The 16,694-nt window shown below is 38.1% G+C and overlaps 1 protein-coding gene across 1 annotated transcript in view; it reads right to left on the bottom strand.

Annotated features, from left to right (window-relative positions):
- Positions 1-11,159, bottom strand: part of LOC124278499 (PAN2-PAN3 deadenylation complex subunit pan3-like) — a 44,770-nt gene extending 33,611 nt beyond the window's left edge. The window contains 2 exon segments of the mRNA XM_046714243.1: positions 1,924-2,006; positions 10,862-11,159. Of these exon segments, the coding sequence (XP_046570199.1) occupies positions 1,924-2,006; positions 10,862-11,024 (246 nt within the window). The 5' untranslated portion in view covers positions 11,025-11,159.
- Between the last annotated feature and the right edge of the window lie 5,535 nt (positions 11,160-16,694).

Below are 16,694 nucleotides of genomic sequence, written 5' to 3'. Positions count from 1 at the left end.
GGTAAGAATTGATCTTCTGTAACCCATGCTTGTCGTAAAAGGGCTGAATAATGTGATCGGGTGGTCAGGCTTGCTGACTTGGTGGACACATGTCATCACATCCCAATTGTGTAGACTGATGCTCATGATGTTGATCACTGGATTGTCTGGTCCAGACTTTATTATTTACAGACGGACTGCCATATTGCTGGACTATTGCTGAGTGCAGCGTAAAACTAAATTCACTCACTCACAGTTAAAGATGTGCGTTACCACTGTATTCAAAGTATGTCCAGGTGTCCAGCATCCTGATTAACAAGGTTTTAGTGTATTTAGATTTCATCGAGTTGAAACACAAATCATGTTCATCAGTTTTAGCAATATTCCAGCAATATCATGGCAGGAGACATGCGTCTTCGTCGTGACAAGCAAGCACTTTTACCACTAGGCTACCCCACTGCCCTGAAGGGAGTTAATGAATCCTGGGGTTCTTATAGAATTTGTATGCCTTCTCGGTTCTCAATTCAATTTAGTGCATTTAAATCTACAGGTAACATAGCTCAGTATATTTATCTCCAAATTTTAAACTAAAAGATTATGACTAGGTCCCTTCTGACATTCAGGCTGCTATCAGTGCATTAATCACAACATGTTTCAGTGTGAGATAGTTTGACATTCATTCACTATTATTTATAGATTGACGAGTGGTATTTTTGTCTTCAATCTTTCTATGCAGATTAAACATGTTTGAATGTATGAATATCCAATTTTGTTTGACATTTAATAAAAGCTGGGTCAATGCCAACGATCCAAGCTTCACACCTTTCTCATAATATGATCAATGGGAAGCTAATCAATCACAAGAAATCCTGATTGATTTATTAATCTTGACATTATCGACCAGACATGGATTGATTCAATCAATACCGACACTGCAGGATCATTACAGCATTGGCCAAAATCAAGTTGCAAAAACACCAGTAAGGATCATTCAAGAATTGGCCATGATCGATATGACTGAAATAATATACACAATAGACTTTGTCCTATCATATCATCATGTGGGTCTTTATGACTTCATATCAACAACCCCCAAAACAACATTAGTTCCCTCTTAGGCTTTCTACTTTTTTGGTATTTTAAGATTGCCCATAACATCCATAAATTGTTCAATAGGAGTGCTATATGTGTGAGTGTGAGGAAAAGAGTGTTGGCATTCAATGTGTCCTTGGGTCACTGAGGTTTTTCTCCCATGGAATTTCCATGTACGTTATGTAGGGACATCTCGATCCAAACATTAGTTTTGTAAAGCCTCCCTGAACTTTCCTGCATAATTTCAAACACAGCATTGTGTTGTTGAGAAAGTGGGCTAAAGAGCCTTATCTGTCTCCCACAGCTGTGTCTGTGCATGTCAGCTAGGTTTAACACCACTTTGAACAGTATTTCCGTCTTATCACAGTAGAGAATAGCCTGAAGTGCTGCAAATGTCCCCCTCACATTGTGAATCAAGCAAGTAAGTGCACAGTGCTCACAAACCAGGGGATCATGTCCACGACAAATCTGAGAATCAAACCCAGCAGTAAAGGATCCGGCATGCATAAAGGATGCATCTCTCCATTACAAATTGCAATATCTTCAACAGGACAACTATGTCCTAACCCACAGCCTTTCACCATGTGAACTGCTGTAGTAAAAGTGCTCTAACATGAGGTAATAACTCGTAATCTGTCTCCCACAAATGCTCAGATTCACTACTATGCAAAACATGCTTTCTTCTTCATCATCATCATCATCATCATCAAAGATTAGAGTATCTACTGAAAAGTCCATTCTCATTTCACTCTTTTTTTTTGTCTCATTTATATTCAATGTGGATTTGCACATCATGTACAATTAAGAGGGAGCATATCATAATTACACACAGAGAAAGCAGTACAAACATACCCCTGAGAAAGGCTGGAACTCTGGTATGGAACCAAAGGTAGCATTGAAATACTGATCCCCATTGTTAGGCATTGACTCCAGACCTGAAACAAACAAAATGCACAGTTTAACAAACATATATAACACAATCACCATTCATATGCAAATAATTCCAACACAGCATAGTGTTGTTGAGAAAGTGGGCTAATCATCGTGATGACTAATACATAAAAACATATACGGTGACTAGGTTCTGAGGAAAATAATGCAGATGAAAAAATACTCCACGCCTTTGCATGTTCATGGTACAGAATGCAAAGCAGAAAGGTATTTGCATAATACAAACATTGAACTACATACAAAAACACTGAGGCAGACCCATCCTTACAATAACCTGAATTCTTTCAAACTTTCCCAGCAGAATAATGAACCAAACTTTTATCATGTTTAGCAAATCCGGTGACAGGTGACATCACCTATATTTTTCAATACACATCTTTGATCTCTAACATGCCTAATCTAATCCAGTACAAATTTATCAAACAAGTGATAAGCAGTCCATTCATTCCAATTTAGGTAGACATAATAAATTATGTTTAATGCAAAACAGCTTTGAAAAGGAATTTCTAGCTACCTTAAAAATAAAGTTACAAGCTGTCCGGTTTAACATTACTTACATTTGTGGGTACAATATGCTGAAATGCAGTACAATTTTTACACAAAATATCCCATGCCTCAAGTATGATGAGGATGTTGCTTGGGGGATGATGTGCCATTCTGTGCTTCTTTTAAAATATAGTGCAATACTGTCATTATGTCTTATAACACTGACAGGACTAATAAATACACTTTCAGTTTAATGACCTCACTTCTGGTTTGACAAAACACATATCTACTGCAAGACAAACAGGAAGTCCTATGCCTTGATGAGAAAGTCATCCACACTTCTGGTCCAATGCCCCAGACCTAAAAGTTCAGCTAACCACTTGCTCAATTATTCTAGTCACAAATATTGATGCTAGATCTTACAAGTATGTTACACAAACACAAGTGGATAAGTTCAGTACTTGAAAAACCGTATCTGTAGAACATGTAGAAAGTCATTAGAGTAATATTGGGAAGATGCTTTACAAAGTTACTTTCACTGTGGTCCTGAGCATATCTGCAGATTACACAAAACTTGCTAAATTATAACAAACCCACATCTAAAAAAACAGATTGACATGCACCATGTTTAGTACCAGTAACTTACATTAAAAGGCTGCCTGAGTAATCATTGAAATTACCTATGTATCAGACTACAACCTTGAGGAATACCATAACTCTTGACGTTACTTATCAATATTTCAAAATAATTGTTTCATACACACATATCCATAATATGACAGTTAGAAGATGTCAAAGTACTGCATTGTTTCAAAAGCAAAGTGTGGCAATAATAACAGTCAAATTAAGACAAAGCCCCAAGGGGCCACCTATTTACATGAGGCTGATGAATTTACATGATTAAGGGTGGAGTAGGTGTAGTACCTAATCATTTCTTTTGACCACCTATTGAGTGCTTAAATTCAGAAATACTTGTACGTGTTGTATTGTTGACAGGTAAAGTACTAGTTTCCGTACATCAACATTGCTGTATGCAACAATGATTTTAAACATGTCAGTGACACCTTAAACATGCAAACCATCCACAAATGTTCACTGAAAGGCCTGACATAAGTGACGCAAGTCCTGACAGCGCAATTATCATACCAGACAACTTGGCTAGCTAAATCAAAATATCATCTGCGACTGTAGTCACTTGTCCCAAGCCTGGGTCAAGTAGAATGTCAAGTAAGCTAAGCTTATGGCAGCTTGTTGTTTAATGCCGCACTGAGCAGTATTCGTGCAAGGTGACTGCTGTCTGTAAATATTCAAGAGCGAGTGAGTGAGCATGGTTTTACACAGCTTTTAGCAATATTCCTGCAATATCACGAAGGTGGACACCAGAAATGTATTCAAGAGTAAACGAGACAAGTCAGGTATTGACATCATGAACATCGATCAATTCATTGATGTTATTGATGCTTTTCAGATTGTGGATGGACATGCTTTCTGGATTGTCTGGGTGTTGGAAGAATTATGGAATCATAGATGCGTCACTTTCCACAGGACAAACATATTGTTCCATGATGTTTCAACACAATATGTTTTGTTACAATGTTATTAGTTATGGCTAAGTTATTTCGGTGCACAAAGTACATTGTAGCACAAACAAGTATTTTCCATTGTTTGGTCATGTTTGTCAGTTTGTTAAATTTTTAACCTAAAAATACAAGCCAAGCACTGTGGACAAATAATACAAATCATATTCTTTCATCTTTCAATCAGTATATTTATCATCTTCCTAAGTCATTCTTTCTTGACTGACTGACTGAGTTTGGTTTTATGCCGCTTTTAGCAATATTCCAGCAACATCACACCAGAAAATGGGCTTCACACATTGTACCCATGTGGGGATTCAAACCGGGTCTTCGTCGCGACAATCCAACGCTTTAACCACTAGGCTACCCCACCGCCCCCTTTCTTGACAACAATGACAAAGTTGAAATGGTAATACAGGGACAAGAGTGTGTGTTATTTTCAAATGTGCCACAGAACTCGCACACACACAAGTTTAGGTGTGCCGTTTTGAATATAAGTGTCTCAACAGACTTTCACACAGAAGTGACCCGTGAAGATCTGGGTTATAATTGGTCTTCAGTAACCCATGCTTGTCGTAAAAGGCGACTAACAGGATCGGGTGGTCAGGCTCACTGACTTGGTTAACACGTCATCATATCCCAATTGAATAGATTGATGCTCATGCTGTTGATCACTGGATTGTCGGGTCCAGACTCGATTATTTACAGAACGCCGCCATATAGCTGGAATATAGCTGAGTGTGGTGTAAAACTAAACTCACTCACTCACACAGAAGTTTGCCACAAGACTCTCACAATGAGGTTTAGTCTGCAGTTCTGAATGTAAGTGTGCCCCATACTCTCACACTGAAGTTTAGGCAGGGATTGGGAAAGACAGGGGCCATGGGCCATTTTGCACATTAGAAACAAAAATGGCCCATTAAAATTTTGAAGTTTACTATTGATACAAGGGTTTGGGTCCATTCTAAATTCAGAAAATGGCTAATATTCCTGGAAATGATCCATTGTCAAAGTTCTCTATCCCAATCCCTGTTTAGGTGTGCCGAAGTTTCATTTCCCACTGGCTTCATGTAATACATACCTATAAAAAGGAATATTAAACCCTGAAATGAATCTCAGTAGAACATTTCCCCTAATTGTGACTTGTTGAAAAGGTTTCTAATGTTCACTTCATCAAATCTAACCATGCTGAATGATTTTATCAAATATTTTTACTTAAAATGTCTTTTCTTAGATTTTGTTTTTGTTTGTTGTGTAACACTGCACTGAGCAATATTCCAGCTATATGGTGGCGGTCTGTAAGTAATCAAATCTGGACCAGACAATCTAGTGATTATATGTTTTGAATTGATTATCACATGTGACTTACTTAGATTACACTATATGTGGTCTAACACATCTAGGGCATGTCACAAGAATAGCATACTGCCATTGTTAAGCATCTTTGTGAAGGTCAAAATAATCGACATGCAACACACATGTACAAAGAACATGGCTGATCAATATCACGTTTTACCCACTACACATGACAGCTGCAGACAGGCCTAACCTGCAAACTGCACTGAAGCATGTCTTGTACATTGAAATCTAAATTGATAGAACTATCAGCAAAATTCTGTTGACATCACTTTATCCTGTAACAGACAAGGGATTAGTTGTATCATGCATGACAAGGCCCTTCAGATCCAGTTATAAACCTCAAAATAAACACTGGAAAATATTTGGGAATTGCAACGAAAGAAGAAAGTGGCTGAATATCAACACTACTTTAACATATTTAAATCAATTTTATCATGATCTTTAGGGATGTTAAACCAAACATTTGTGTTTGTGAAAACCGAATCACCAGTCACTGAATCCTATTTAGAGTGATATTTGTACACTGATTGACAGAAATAGGCTAAACATGCTAAAGGGAATGACAAGGAAGACTGTGCACTTTAAGTGTGTTGAGATAAAGATTAATAATATTCCTGATGTACTTCCTTTTTAAAATGCCCATTTACAAAAACAAATAGTAGTTCATAAAAGAACACAGGAAGAATTAAAGAACAAAAATGGAAAGAGTTCCTTCCGTTCCCCCAACCCTAAGGAAATCTAACTCTAAACCTAACCCTAAACCTAACTTAAATTTTGCACTTTTAGTCATTTTGTAGTTCTCCAGTTTCTAGTAATTGTTGTGTTAAGTTTTGTTAATAATTTTAGCATATGTCAGTCTAAGTAAACTTAGGCTCAATATTATTCGTTACACTGCTATAGTGAATCTAACAAAACCTTGTGGAAGGTCGCGTCAGGTAACCTTTGAGCGACCTATAACCGCCCAATCAAACGCGAGACGACAGAACGGATTTAACCAATCAGACAACGGCAACTATTTAGGGTTCAGCGGGACTTACAAAATGGATTTACTCTTTCCCGGTCGCCAACAGTGATCTCACAACAAATGAAAACCTGCATAAAACACAGATATATGACCTGCACAAAATATGCTTTTGGGTTTCTGTTGACATGGTTATGGTTATCATTAGCTAATATTTCCGTAAGCTGACATCCTTGAATACTGACAAAACGCTATTTTCAGCGACTGTTTACTCACGGTTGTGGCGTGCTCCATGTGCACCACTCGGAAGCGATCGTACGGAATATAGCATTCGGAATAGTTCGGGTACAAAACTTTTTCGAGGTAAACGTTCAAAAGGTATGTGCAAATATCAACTTTCGCGATTTGGTAAGCTGTGTTCTGAATGGTCAATTGAAAAGGTTACCTGACGCGATCTTCCACAAGGTTTTGTTAGACTCAGTATAGCAGTGTAACGAATAATACTGAGCCTAAGTTTACTTAGACTGAGCATATGTTAATTTAAAAACATTATTTGGGATGGGGGAGCAGGAGGAATTCTTACCCACATGAAACTTGAATTTTGTCCTATTGGTAGTTTTCTTGGGAACACATGTAAGAAAAGGCACAAAAAATTCCCTTTCATAAGCGTAATCATTAATGACAACTAACATTAAATATATTTCTTACCAATATACTTTTGGCAGCAATCTAATTTCATTGAAGACATAATGAAAAAATTATGTTTTAAAAGTTGCTTTCAATATTTGGTTAGTAAATATACTTTCTAACTGATCATTTGGGTTATCAATTTAAAACTGTTATCAACATCAATCGTTATTTTTGACAAAGTGCCTCATTTGTCAACATTGTTGATGGTTGTTCCATCTCTAAAGCAGGAGAAATTAATTCATTTTAATTCACTTACAAAACAAAGGGTCCAGCAGACCCCTAATAATTATCATGTCTTCTGGGTTTCCAGATGTTTAAGAACATATGTTGTTTCGATTATCACATTAAGAATTGTAAAACATGCCTTATTAACATGATTAAAGACAACTTTATCTTAAACACAAGCCATAATCAAAATATTTACAAAAATGGCTCAAGGATCCATCTCGCTATACCAGTGCTGATAACTTATTACTAGTGCAGGTAACTACTATTGTCAGTTTACACCTGTGCAGGTAACATTTTCCACCACACATGCATGGCAGCAGTTTTATTAGTATAATTTTCCAGCATCAATATATGTTTTCTCCTATCGTGTGTATCGGGTTAATCAATTACCATAATTCATGATAATAAATCAGTCACGTTGACCACAACCTGTACACAATCTTGTGACATTTCATAAGGCTATATGTCACTGTGTATTACATAACCTCTTATGACGGACAAGTGGATTTTTGCCAAACAGAAAAGAAATTAAATTTATGAATGAAAATGTCAGTTAAATAGCAACAACATAATAAATCATCCTGTCAAACATTAAGTACTGTGAGCTTTTCTGGGATTGTGATGTTTGTTATGAATATACCTCAGTCTGCTGATACTAAAAGAATTGACTTGCACGCAATATTTGGATGGTGCAACCTGAATAATTCACTTGGTTGCACCTGGCGCAGGTGGTAAAAAAGGGAAATTGCACCGCGTGTCTGTGATTCAGCCCACCACCTTGTTACAGTGCAAGTAAACACTGCCATCAAAAAAACTGACCTCCAAAAAGACAATCTGACCAAAATTTCAAAGATGTAATCATTACATTTTTATAACAGGAACTTCATATTAGTTGTCGAGAATGTGGTACAGTGAAAATTATTGTGGGATGCAAAATATATTTCCCTGTGTCCGTTATATACATTTGTGCATACTGGACATACATTTCTGCATCACATAAAACCCTGGTGCTTCAATGTTGTGGAACTTGACTGAAGGATTTACCTGGGTCTATCCAAGGACTCTTAGCAGGACATTTGGTTGGGGATGGGGTGGGATGTGTGAAAATAGAAATGGTGGTTATATCAAACCTGTGTTCTAAAATGTTGATGATGTTAATGATTCAAACAGACTTGCCTTTTCTGCATCACATTACAGTCACAGTTTTAATTATGTGTGTCCATTTTAAATTTGTATGGATCTTTATGTTTAGGATGCATTAGTCTGCACTTGCACCCTTGTTTGAGTTCACTAATCCGTAAATCTGACAATGCATTATTTATTTACTATCACAAGCCTTACCATGACAACGGAAGACATTCATTTCTCTAGGTAAATAGAGTGAACGAGTGAGTGAGTGAGTAATATTCCAACAATATCACGGCGAGGGACACGAGAAATGGGTTTAAATGGGAAATGTGGGGAATCGAACCTGGATCTTCAGCGTGACAAGCGAACGCTTTAACCACAAAGCTACCCCACAGCCCCTCTGGATAGAGAATCTCAGTAGAAGCAAAGATGCTCATATTGTCAAAGATAGTAAATATTTTCTGACATTCAGTTTCAATGTTTGAAAAATGACAGTGATGGAATCTGTGTCATATTGACAATTATAACACAAAATATATAATTATAAAGATGACTCTTTACGCATATGTGGGGGCAGGATGAAACGATCATAGCTTCGGTCATTACACTGATATTACTAAATCCTCATTCTCTGAATCATCACTTCTGATACCAAAATTCAACAAATGGTAGTTGGTAGATATTGAAGGTTTGACAACAAATATTAACTTTAAACATAGCTTAGACAAAAAGTCAGCAATAATCATCTCAATTACATCAATTGCAAACCTGTTTCAATGAGGACAACTGTTCAGAAAGAGATCTGTCCTGCAGCAAATTTTTGTGTATTGTCCTGTTAATTTGAACCAATCAGAACCAACTGACAGATTCCAAATAACGCTTTAGTTTGGTTAAACACTTTCCTTACAGTCATTCATTTTGGGATAATTTCTAGAAATTAATGCCAATTTGTTTCAGGGGTATTTCCCTACCGACCTTTTGATCATATGACATGGTGAAAAACTCTACCTACCGTCTTTCTTTTTGGAAGAATTTGAGGTCTTTCATTCTGAGATAATTTTCCTATTAAAAGGCTTTGTAAATATTTCCACACCACGTGCCATTTGAAAGATAAGACGCTTCATTTCCATAAATATGCCCTAACTTATATTAAATGATACTAAATTATATCAATTTTAAAAAGACTTGTCGATTCCATAAGTTTTCTCTTGAAGTATTTATGACCCTGATCCATCCTTAGGATTATCCATGTGCATCAGTTAATATTTACATTTGCATTATACATGCCATGATTTCGATGACCTGCCATTGGCAACTTGGCAAGCCTTACAATTTTTATGTAAGTTACACAATACCTTCTTTGTTTGTCTGCCAATTCATACTTTGTGATTATCTATCAATTAATCGTATGATGGGTACCCTCATGCTACAGACAATACCTGAACATGAGGCAAAGCTTTGCTTATAGTCTAGGCCAAGAAATTAGCCCCAGGCACGAAAGTACAGTTTAAACTTTAACTTAACATTTTGTGTTTTTGGTAAAATTAATGATTCCCTTGGGATATTACCTTTTCCACCTTCCATCTGTTATTAAGTAACATGAAACTAGCACCCTTTTAGTATTTAAGTAGTAAAAACATATCTATTCTTATCTCTCTCAGATTACTATCTTCAACATTTCCCATTGTCTTTTGGGTGTTTTTCAGTATTCCCAAAAATCGTTTGATGCCAACTCATGGTTAGAGGAACTAAATACACCATGGTAAGTGGCATGTTACCTTTAACTGTTATTGTAAGAGTAACTTGATTACCAAACCGCCATGAGGCAAAACAACCTCGTTGTTTGTGGAGACCTACTTTTTTATTGATTAAATATAATTAAATCAATGCTGATGTCAGCTTATTCAAGCCAAGGATGTCTTTCATCTCTGACACAACCACTTCCATATAGTTGGCATATGTATGACTTATTCTTGTTCTTTGGTTACTCACACTACCATGAAGATGTGATTCACATTTCTTGGTAGGGTAGAATGACTCCGTTCATAAAGCATGTCAACACTGAATAACCCGGAGGCACTTGAATTACCTCCCCTTGTTTGATCAATGTTGTTAACTCAACCTCTCCTTTCTATTTGTACACACATTTGGATTTGTTAAATTTTAAATTTCACACGTTAATATGATATCTTAGATGTTAATCCTGATCTAAACATCTTTTAAATGTTCGATTTTTGGTTCTAATTGACACCAGGCTCGGATCAACTATCAAGGCCAGACGCTGAAAAAAACACCGACCGAGTTTTCCCCATGCCGTCCGATGTCCTTATGGACAACGATCAGACAACATCGGACATACTTAAATACCCACCATTCCGTCTACAACATCCCCATCTCATCATAACCCTACCTGGTTCTCCATTTGAGGAACTGGGTCCGTTCGAATACGAATTTTGCATTCCTGGAGGGGCTTGATGTAGAAATTGACACTCATCCCCATAAATACATGACCCCGTGTTTAAGTAATAGCGGCATAGTGCGGCCTTTTTTCCAGGGGGAACCGCACTTGTCATCGTCTGTGAAAAACTATGTATCAGCTCTTCATCCGAATTCGATTCGTAAAGCCTATATATTATAAATATCCTTCAACAAGTCCACTTAGTTGTAGTAAGCACTGTGCTTATTTTGAACAGGTTCCATACAATAGCTGCGTGCGCAAGTGTCGAGGAGCATTGTGGGTAATCCAAACTGGGTCAATGATTTGTTTATCACACAGCACAGGGGCTGACTGTAGTGTAAATAAACAGAAGCCTTTCCGCTTGGGAAAGTAGCCATATAACAATTTACAGGGGATTAATTTTACATTTGCAATCATATATTATTACTGCAAGTAAATTGGAGAAGTAAATTTAAAAGCAAACCGATTTTCACAATAAACTATAGACATGCTTGTGTAACAACCTTTATCGATTTTCAATACTGAAAAGATGTTTAAACTATCTTTGTTACATTTCAATGTTTTGGAAATATGAATTTTATTAAGTTTCTTATTCAGGGAACAATTCAAGTTTCCAGTACTCCATTCACTCTTTCAGATATATTGTCCGACTGCTTCATGGCTGGCTGAATAACTGGTAATTATTACGTGAAAAGCCTATGCAAAACGTGTAGTATTGATTGCCCAGAGTACTGCCATTTGTAATAACAAGATCCTTTATACTGGCTTGTTTGGTCGCCATAGAGCAAGCGACACATGGAAGCCGACCACTTTCTTGTCGGTCCAATTTATAGTGGTTAGACGATATGTCCTAAATCGTTACTCTGTACATAAATTATGAACAATAATATAGTCAGTGAGATTCCAGTGATGTTTGTTGCACCATAGATGATTCGCTGTATTGACATGCAATATAGCATTACCAGCTTGCTTGTATCACGAACAGTCCAGAAATATATCCACGTGTATAAATGTATATAGAGAGATGAGGAAGAGACTGAGTATAATTTTATGCCACTTTATAAGGACTCCTCCAGGACGATTGAGACCATCAGCGGGTTTCAAACGTTGTTTTCCAATGGACAATCAAAATAATGAATGGACTGACAATGAAATATAGTTTCTCTGTGAAAGTGAAAAAAACCCAACGTTTTGGGTCCATTGTTAAACGTTGGGGGCGTTTGCGGTAGCGGTGGGAAGAGCATTCGCTCGTCGCTCGGCATGCAGAGGATCCGGATTTGATTTCCACATGGGTACAATTGTGTGAGACTGATTTCTGGTGTCACGCGCCTTGGTGGGATATTATTTGAAGTGGAACCATATTCACTCACTAACTGTACTTCCTATTATCATGTTTGAATTTTCTCTGTACTCTTTTAATGAATACTGACATAACTGTTTAAGTGATAACAAAGACGTTGGTAGAAACAGAATCAGCATGCTTTATTTGATTGATATACCAACAATAAATGTTACTGTTTTCACACGAATGTACCTATTTTAGTATGTGGGAATCCTTTGTTAAATTGTCTTCTTCTTGTTTAACATAGTTTTTTAAGTGAAAACCTGTCTGGAAATATATCTAAGTATAGAACCTGAGAAATGTTATATAATATTTTATAAAATATATAATGTTTATGCTTAATATCAGTGTCTCTTATAACGTCGTCTCATGTTCCGGTACCTCCGGGTTTGAATCACGTATCAGCTTCGATTATGACCCTTGGCCTGATCGTAAGAGTGAGTGAGTGAGTATGGTTTTGCGCCGCTTTTAGCAATATTCCAGCAGTATCACGGCGGGGACACCAGAAATGGGCTTCACACATTGTACCCAAGTGGGGAATCGAACCCGGGTCTTCGGCGTGACGAGCGAACGCTTTAACCACTAGGCTACCCCACCGCCCCCTGATCGTAAGATACCCTGTCTTGTGGGTGGAGCCAGTGTGGGAAACCCCCCAACAAACAGAACGTGTGGAACTCAAACCGCACTATGCTAACATTACTATGCAATGTATTAGCCGTGATACATTGAAAACACCTTGTTTCTCCACCTCTTTGTGATAAAATGTTAACCCACCGGCACCCTAGTCCTTCCCTGAGTGGCAAGCACGACGTAAAACCCAATTTCACCTCACCTTCACTGAGTGAGTATGTTTTCATAACTGCTCCCATAGTCATACTAATATACATTCATTTCAACCCGTATAGGTTACCATCATTGTCTCGATTATCGAATGTTATATATTTCCAAACTGTTCTCCATGGCATCGACTGGTAAGACATAACTCTTAATATTGACCAATGAAAAACAAGCGAGCGAGAGAATTTCTGAGGTAAGTTAGGAAGAATTAGAATTAGCTCACCGCTTCTGAAATGGATGCCAACGGACCCCGTGTATAAATAGTGATGTAAAAATCGAGATATATAGAACATGTCTTTAAAGATTTTTTCGAAGAGTTCTAAACATTTCTAGACAAGTGTTGACTGATATATATATTATACCTCAAAAGAGATACGGGTAATATTCTCTTTATCATCCAACATTCCAGGTTTTTTCAGTTTGTAAGCAGTAATAAAAAGAATCTTGTGCAATAAGTACAAATAACAAGCTTCAGGGGACAGATCTGTGATGTCAATTGATTGTGACGCCATAGTAGCCGATGACGTCACAACGGTTTGTACAGCACTAGTACTGTGATACAATTTTATATCGTCAGTTTCGTATGATCCACTACATTGCATGGATAAACATGCACCGTATTTCCTCTAATAAGCGCCGGGTACGTTTTTTTAAATAAATGTATTCTCCCTTGATCAAAAAAAGTTTTATTAAGGAATAGCCCCTTTACAAAAAAAGTAAAAACTTCCTGTCCTCAACATGACACGGGTTGATAGCATTCTCTTCCCACAGAGGTCTCTTGTCATATCTTCCTACGAACCTCGCTCGAACGTACGAACGAGGTTCGTAGGAAGATATGACAAGAAACCTCTGTGGGAAGAGAATGGGGTTGATAGATACAGATAGTAAAGTATAATGCGTACGAACAATTCATAGTGGGCGTTACGTCAAAGTCACAGCGACAGGGAGTTGTAAATAAGTGTGCCATGTATGATTTTCCTGAGTTTCAGCGTCAATGTTTAATTGTTCAAGAAACAAGAAGTAGATAGGAATTGTTCTTCGATTAAGTGATCTTTAACGCATAATGTTCAGGAAAATCATGCATTGATACACTTGTTTACAGCTCCCCGCTGACTTTGACTTTGACGTAACGCTCACTGACAATTAATTACACCCAGTAAGCGCCGGGTCTCTTATAAACGCCAGGTTAGGAAGTCCGTTGCAAAACAAGCGTCCGGGCGCTTATTAGAGGAAATACGGTATGCGCTGGACCAAATATGAATATGTAGAGGACGCTGCGACTTCAGTGTTGAGTTGATATTGTTTTACGCCACGGCCAGCACTAACACATCTGCGTTAAGGCAGCATGTAAATGATCCGATGTAGACCAGATTTCAGGCTCAGCTTACGACAAGTATGAAGCACCGAGACCCTTTTCTGACTCGGATTCCACACATGAATTTAATTTGTTAGAATAATGACTGGAATCGCGTACATACACACCAATGGAGTCTGTGACACCTGTAACATCCAAGGTCAGGTCCCTATTATACAACATGCTTGTAATATGTCGCCTAATGTTACCTATAATGGCCATGTTTGTAAGTTGTTGTTGTGATGTTCTTGATATCAACCATACATTGATTTGATCTTCAGTAACCAAGACGTAAATGTCACAGTCCTGCATCGCCTGGCCTTTCTTCCCGTTAAAGGACCCGTGAAGGTCCGGGCTAGAATTGATCTTCAGTAACCCATGCTTGTCGTAGGAGGCGACTAACGGGATTAGGTGGTCAGGCTCGCTGACTTCGTTGACACGTCATCGTATCCCAGGCAAGCTATTCTCGAAACGTTCGTAGCCATACGAACTTCTTAAACCCATTCTTAACACATTGACTACGATCAAAGATAAGAATTCTAAGACTACGAACGTTTCGAGAATAAGGGCCCAGTTGCGTAGATCGATGTTCATGCTGTTGATCACTGTTGTCTGGTCGAGACTCGATTATTTACAGATCGCCGCCATCTATCTGGAGTATTGTTGAGTGCGGCGTAAAACTAAACTCACTCACTTACTCACCGATTTGTGCTATCATATTTGATCGTATACAGTCCACCAATACATAACTGTCACAAGCGTAGCCTCCATATTGCCGTCTTTCTGTCTTTCTGTTTCTTGAATCTACTTTGAATATATGGTTTGTTCTATTGCAAAGTATTGCACGAAGGTGAAATAATGTGTTTTTCCTGAATTAAGGACTCGATTGAAATATCAGAGATTTTATATACCCTTTTATAAAAATGTGAAGGGAGATTACTCTTACTATTGTTTTTGGGCGTTTTTTTAATATACAGATCGCCATTTTGCTTACTCTTGTACCCAAATGCCGAGATATTTTGTTCAGTCGAGGTATTTGTGGCCATTCGCTACAACCAAGCAGTTATAGAAATGGCCCGAGATGCCTTTTGCTGATAAAGACGGATAGTAGACTAATGAAATTTAGTGTACAGGCATACCCACAAAACCCACATGATTTAGGCATACCCACACTTGCAAACCAATTGTTACTATGATGTAGGCATATCCGCACTGACAAGCCAGCTCTTACTATGGCTGCAGGCATACCCACACTTGCAAGTCAGCTGTTACTATGGCTGCAGGCATACCCACACTTGCAAGTCAGTTGTTACTATGGCTGCAGGCATACCCACACTTGCAAGTCAGCTGTTACTATGGCTGCAGGCATACCCACACTTTCAAGCAAGCTGTTACTATGGCTGCAGGCATACCCACACTTGCAAGTCAGCTGTTACTATGGCTGCAGGCATACCCACACTTTCAAGCAAGCTGTTACTATGGCTGCAGGCATACCCACACTTGCAAGTCAGTTGTTACTATGGCTACAAGCATACCCACACTTGCAAGTCAGCTGTTACTATGGCTACAGGCATACCCACACTTGCAAGTCAAGCTGTTACTATGGCTGCAGGCATACCCACACTTGCAAGTCAGTTGTTACTATGGCTACAAGCATACCCACACTTGCAAGTCAGCTGTTACTATGACTGCAGGCATACCCACACTTGCAAGCCAACTGTTACTATGGCTTACCCACAACTCAGATACTGTGGGTTCACATGATATCCTCTACCACGAATCGATCCTTTATAGAGTAAAGTGGTTTTCACATTGCATCTTTCATGACAGCATTCTCAATATTAGCCTACCATATAGAGCAGAATGTTTGCCGTAAGAGCTGAGCAAAATGGGATTGCATAGATCACAATATGGCTGCACAGTATGGACAGTGAGCGTCCCTATACCCGTAACAATTGCACCACATCTCCGTTTTATTACATACGCTTTCTTGGTGTCCTCCGCTTGTGCTGCTGGTGGAGTGAACTGTGAATTGTTTCCGTTTCATGACAAAGTGTATTGTGAAAATGATAAAATAGTCCGAAGATAATATATATTAGTTATCCCAATCAAATGTCAACGGTTCACATGCAATGTATAAAATAACAATGCATTCGCCGAGAACAAGCACATGAACAATCCACATGACGTCACCAATGATCGAAAGTGGCGCCATCACTGCGACTAAATATTTTGACAATAAACAATGTATT

The sequence above is a fragment of the Haliotis rubra genome, unplaced genomic scaffold (assembly GCF_003918875.1).
Source record: "Haliotis rubra isolate DU_JTF1 unplaced genomic scaffold, ASM391887v1 Scf1, whole genome shotgun sequence".
Classification (NCBI taxonomy): Eukaryota; Metazoa; Mollusca; class Gastropoda; order Lepetellida; family Haliotidae; genus Haliotis; species Haliotis rubra.
Note: the sequence above shows the minus strand (reverse complement) of the source record. Positions and strands in the feature narration are given on the sequence as shown.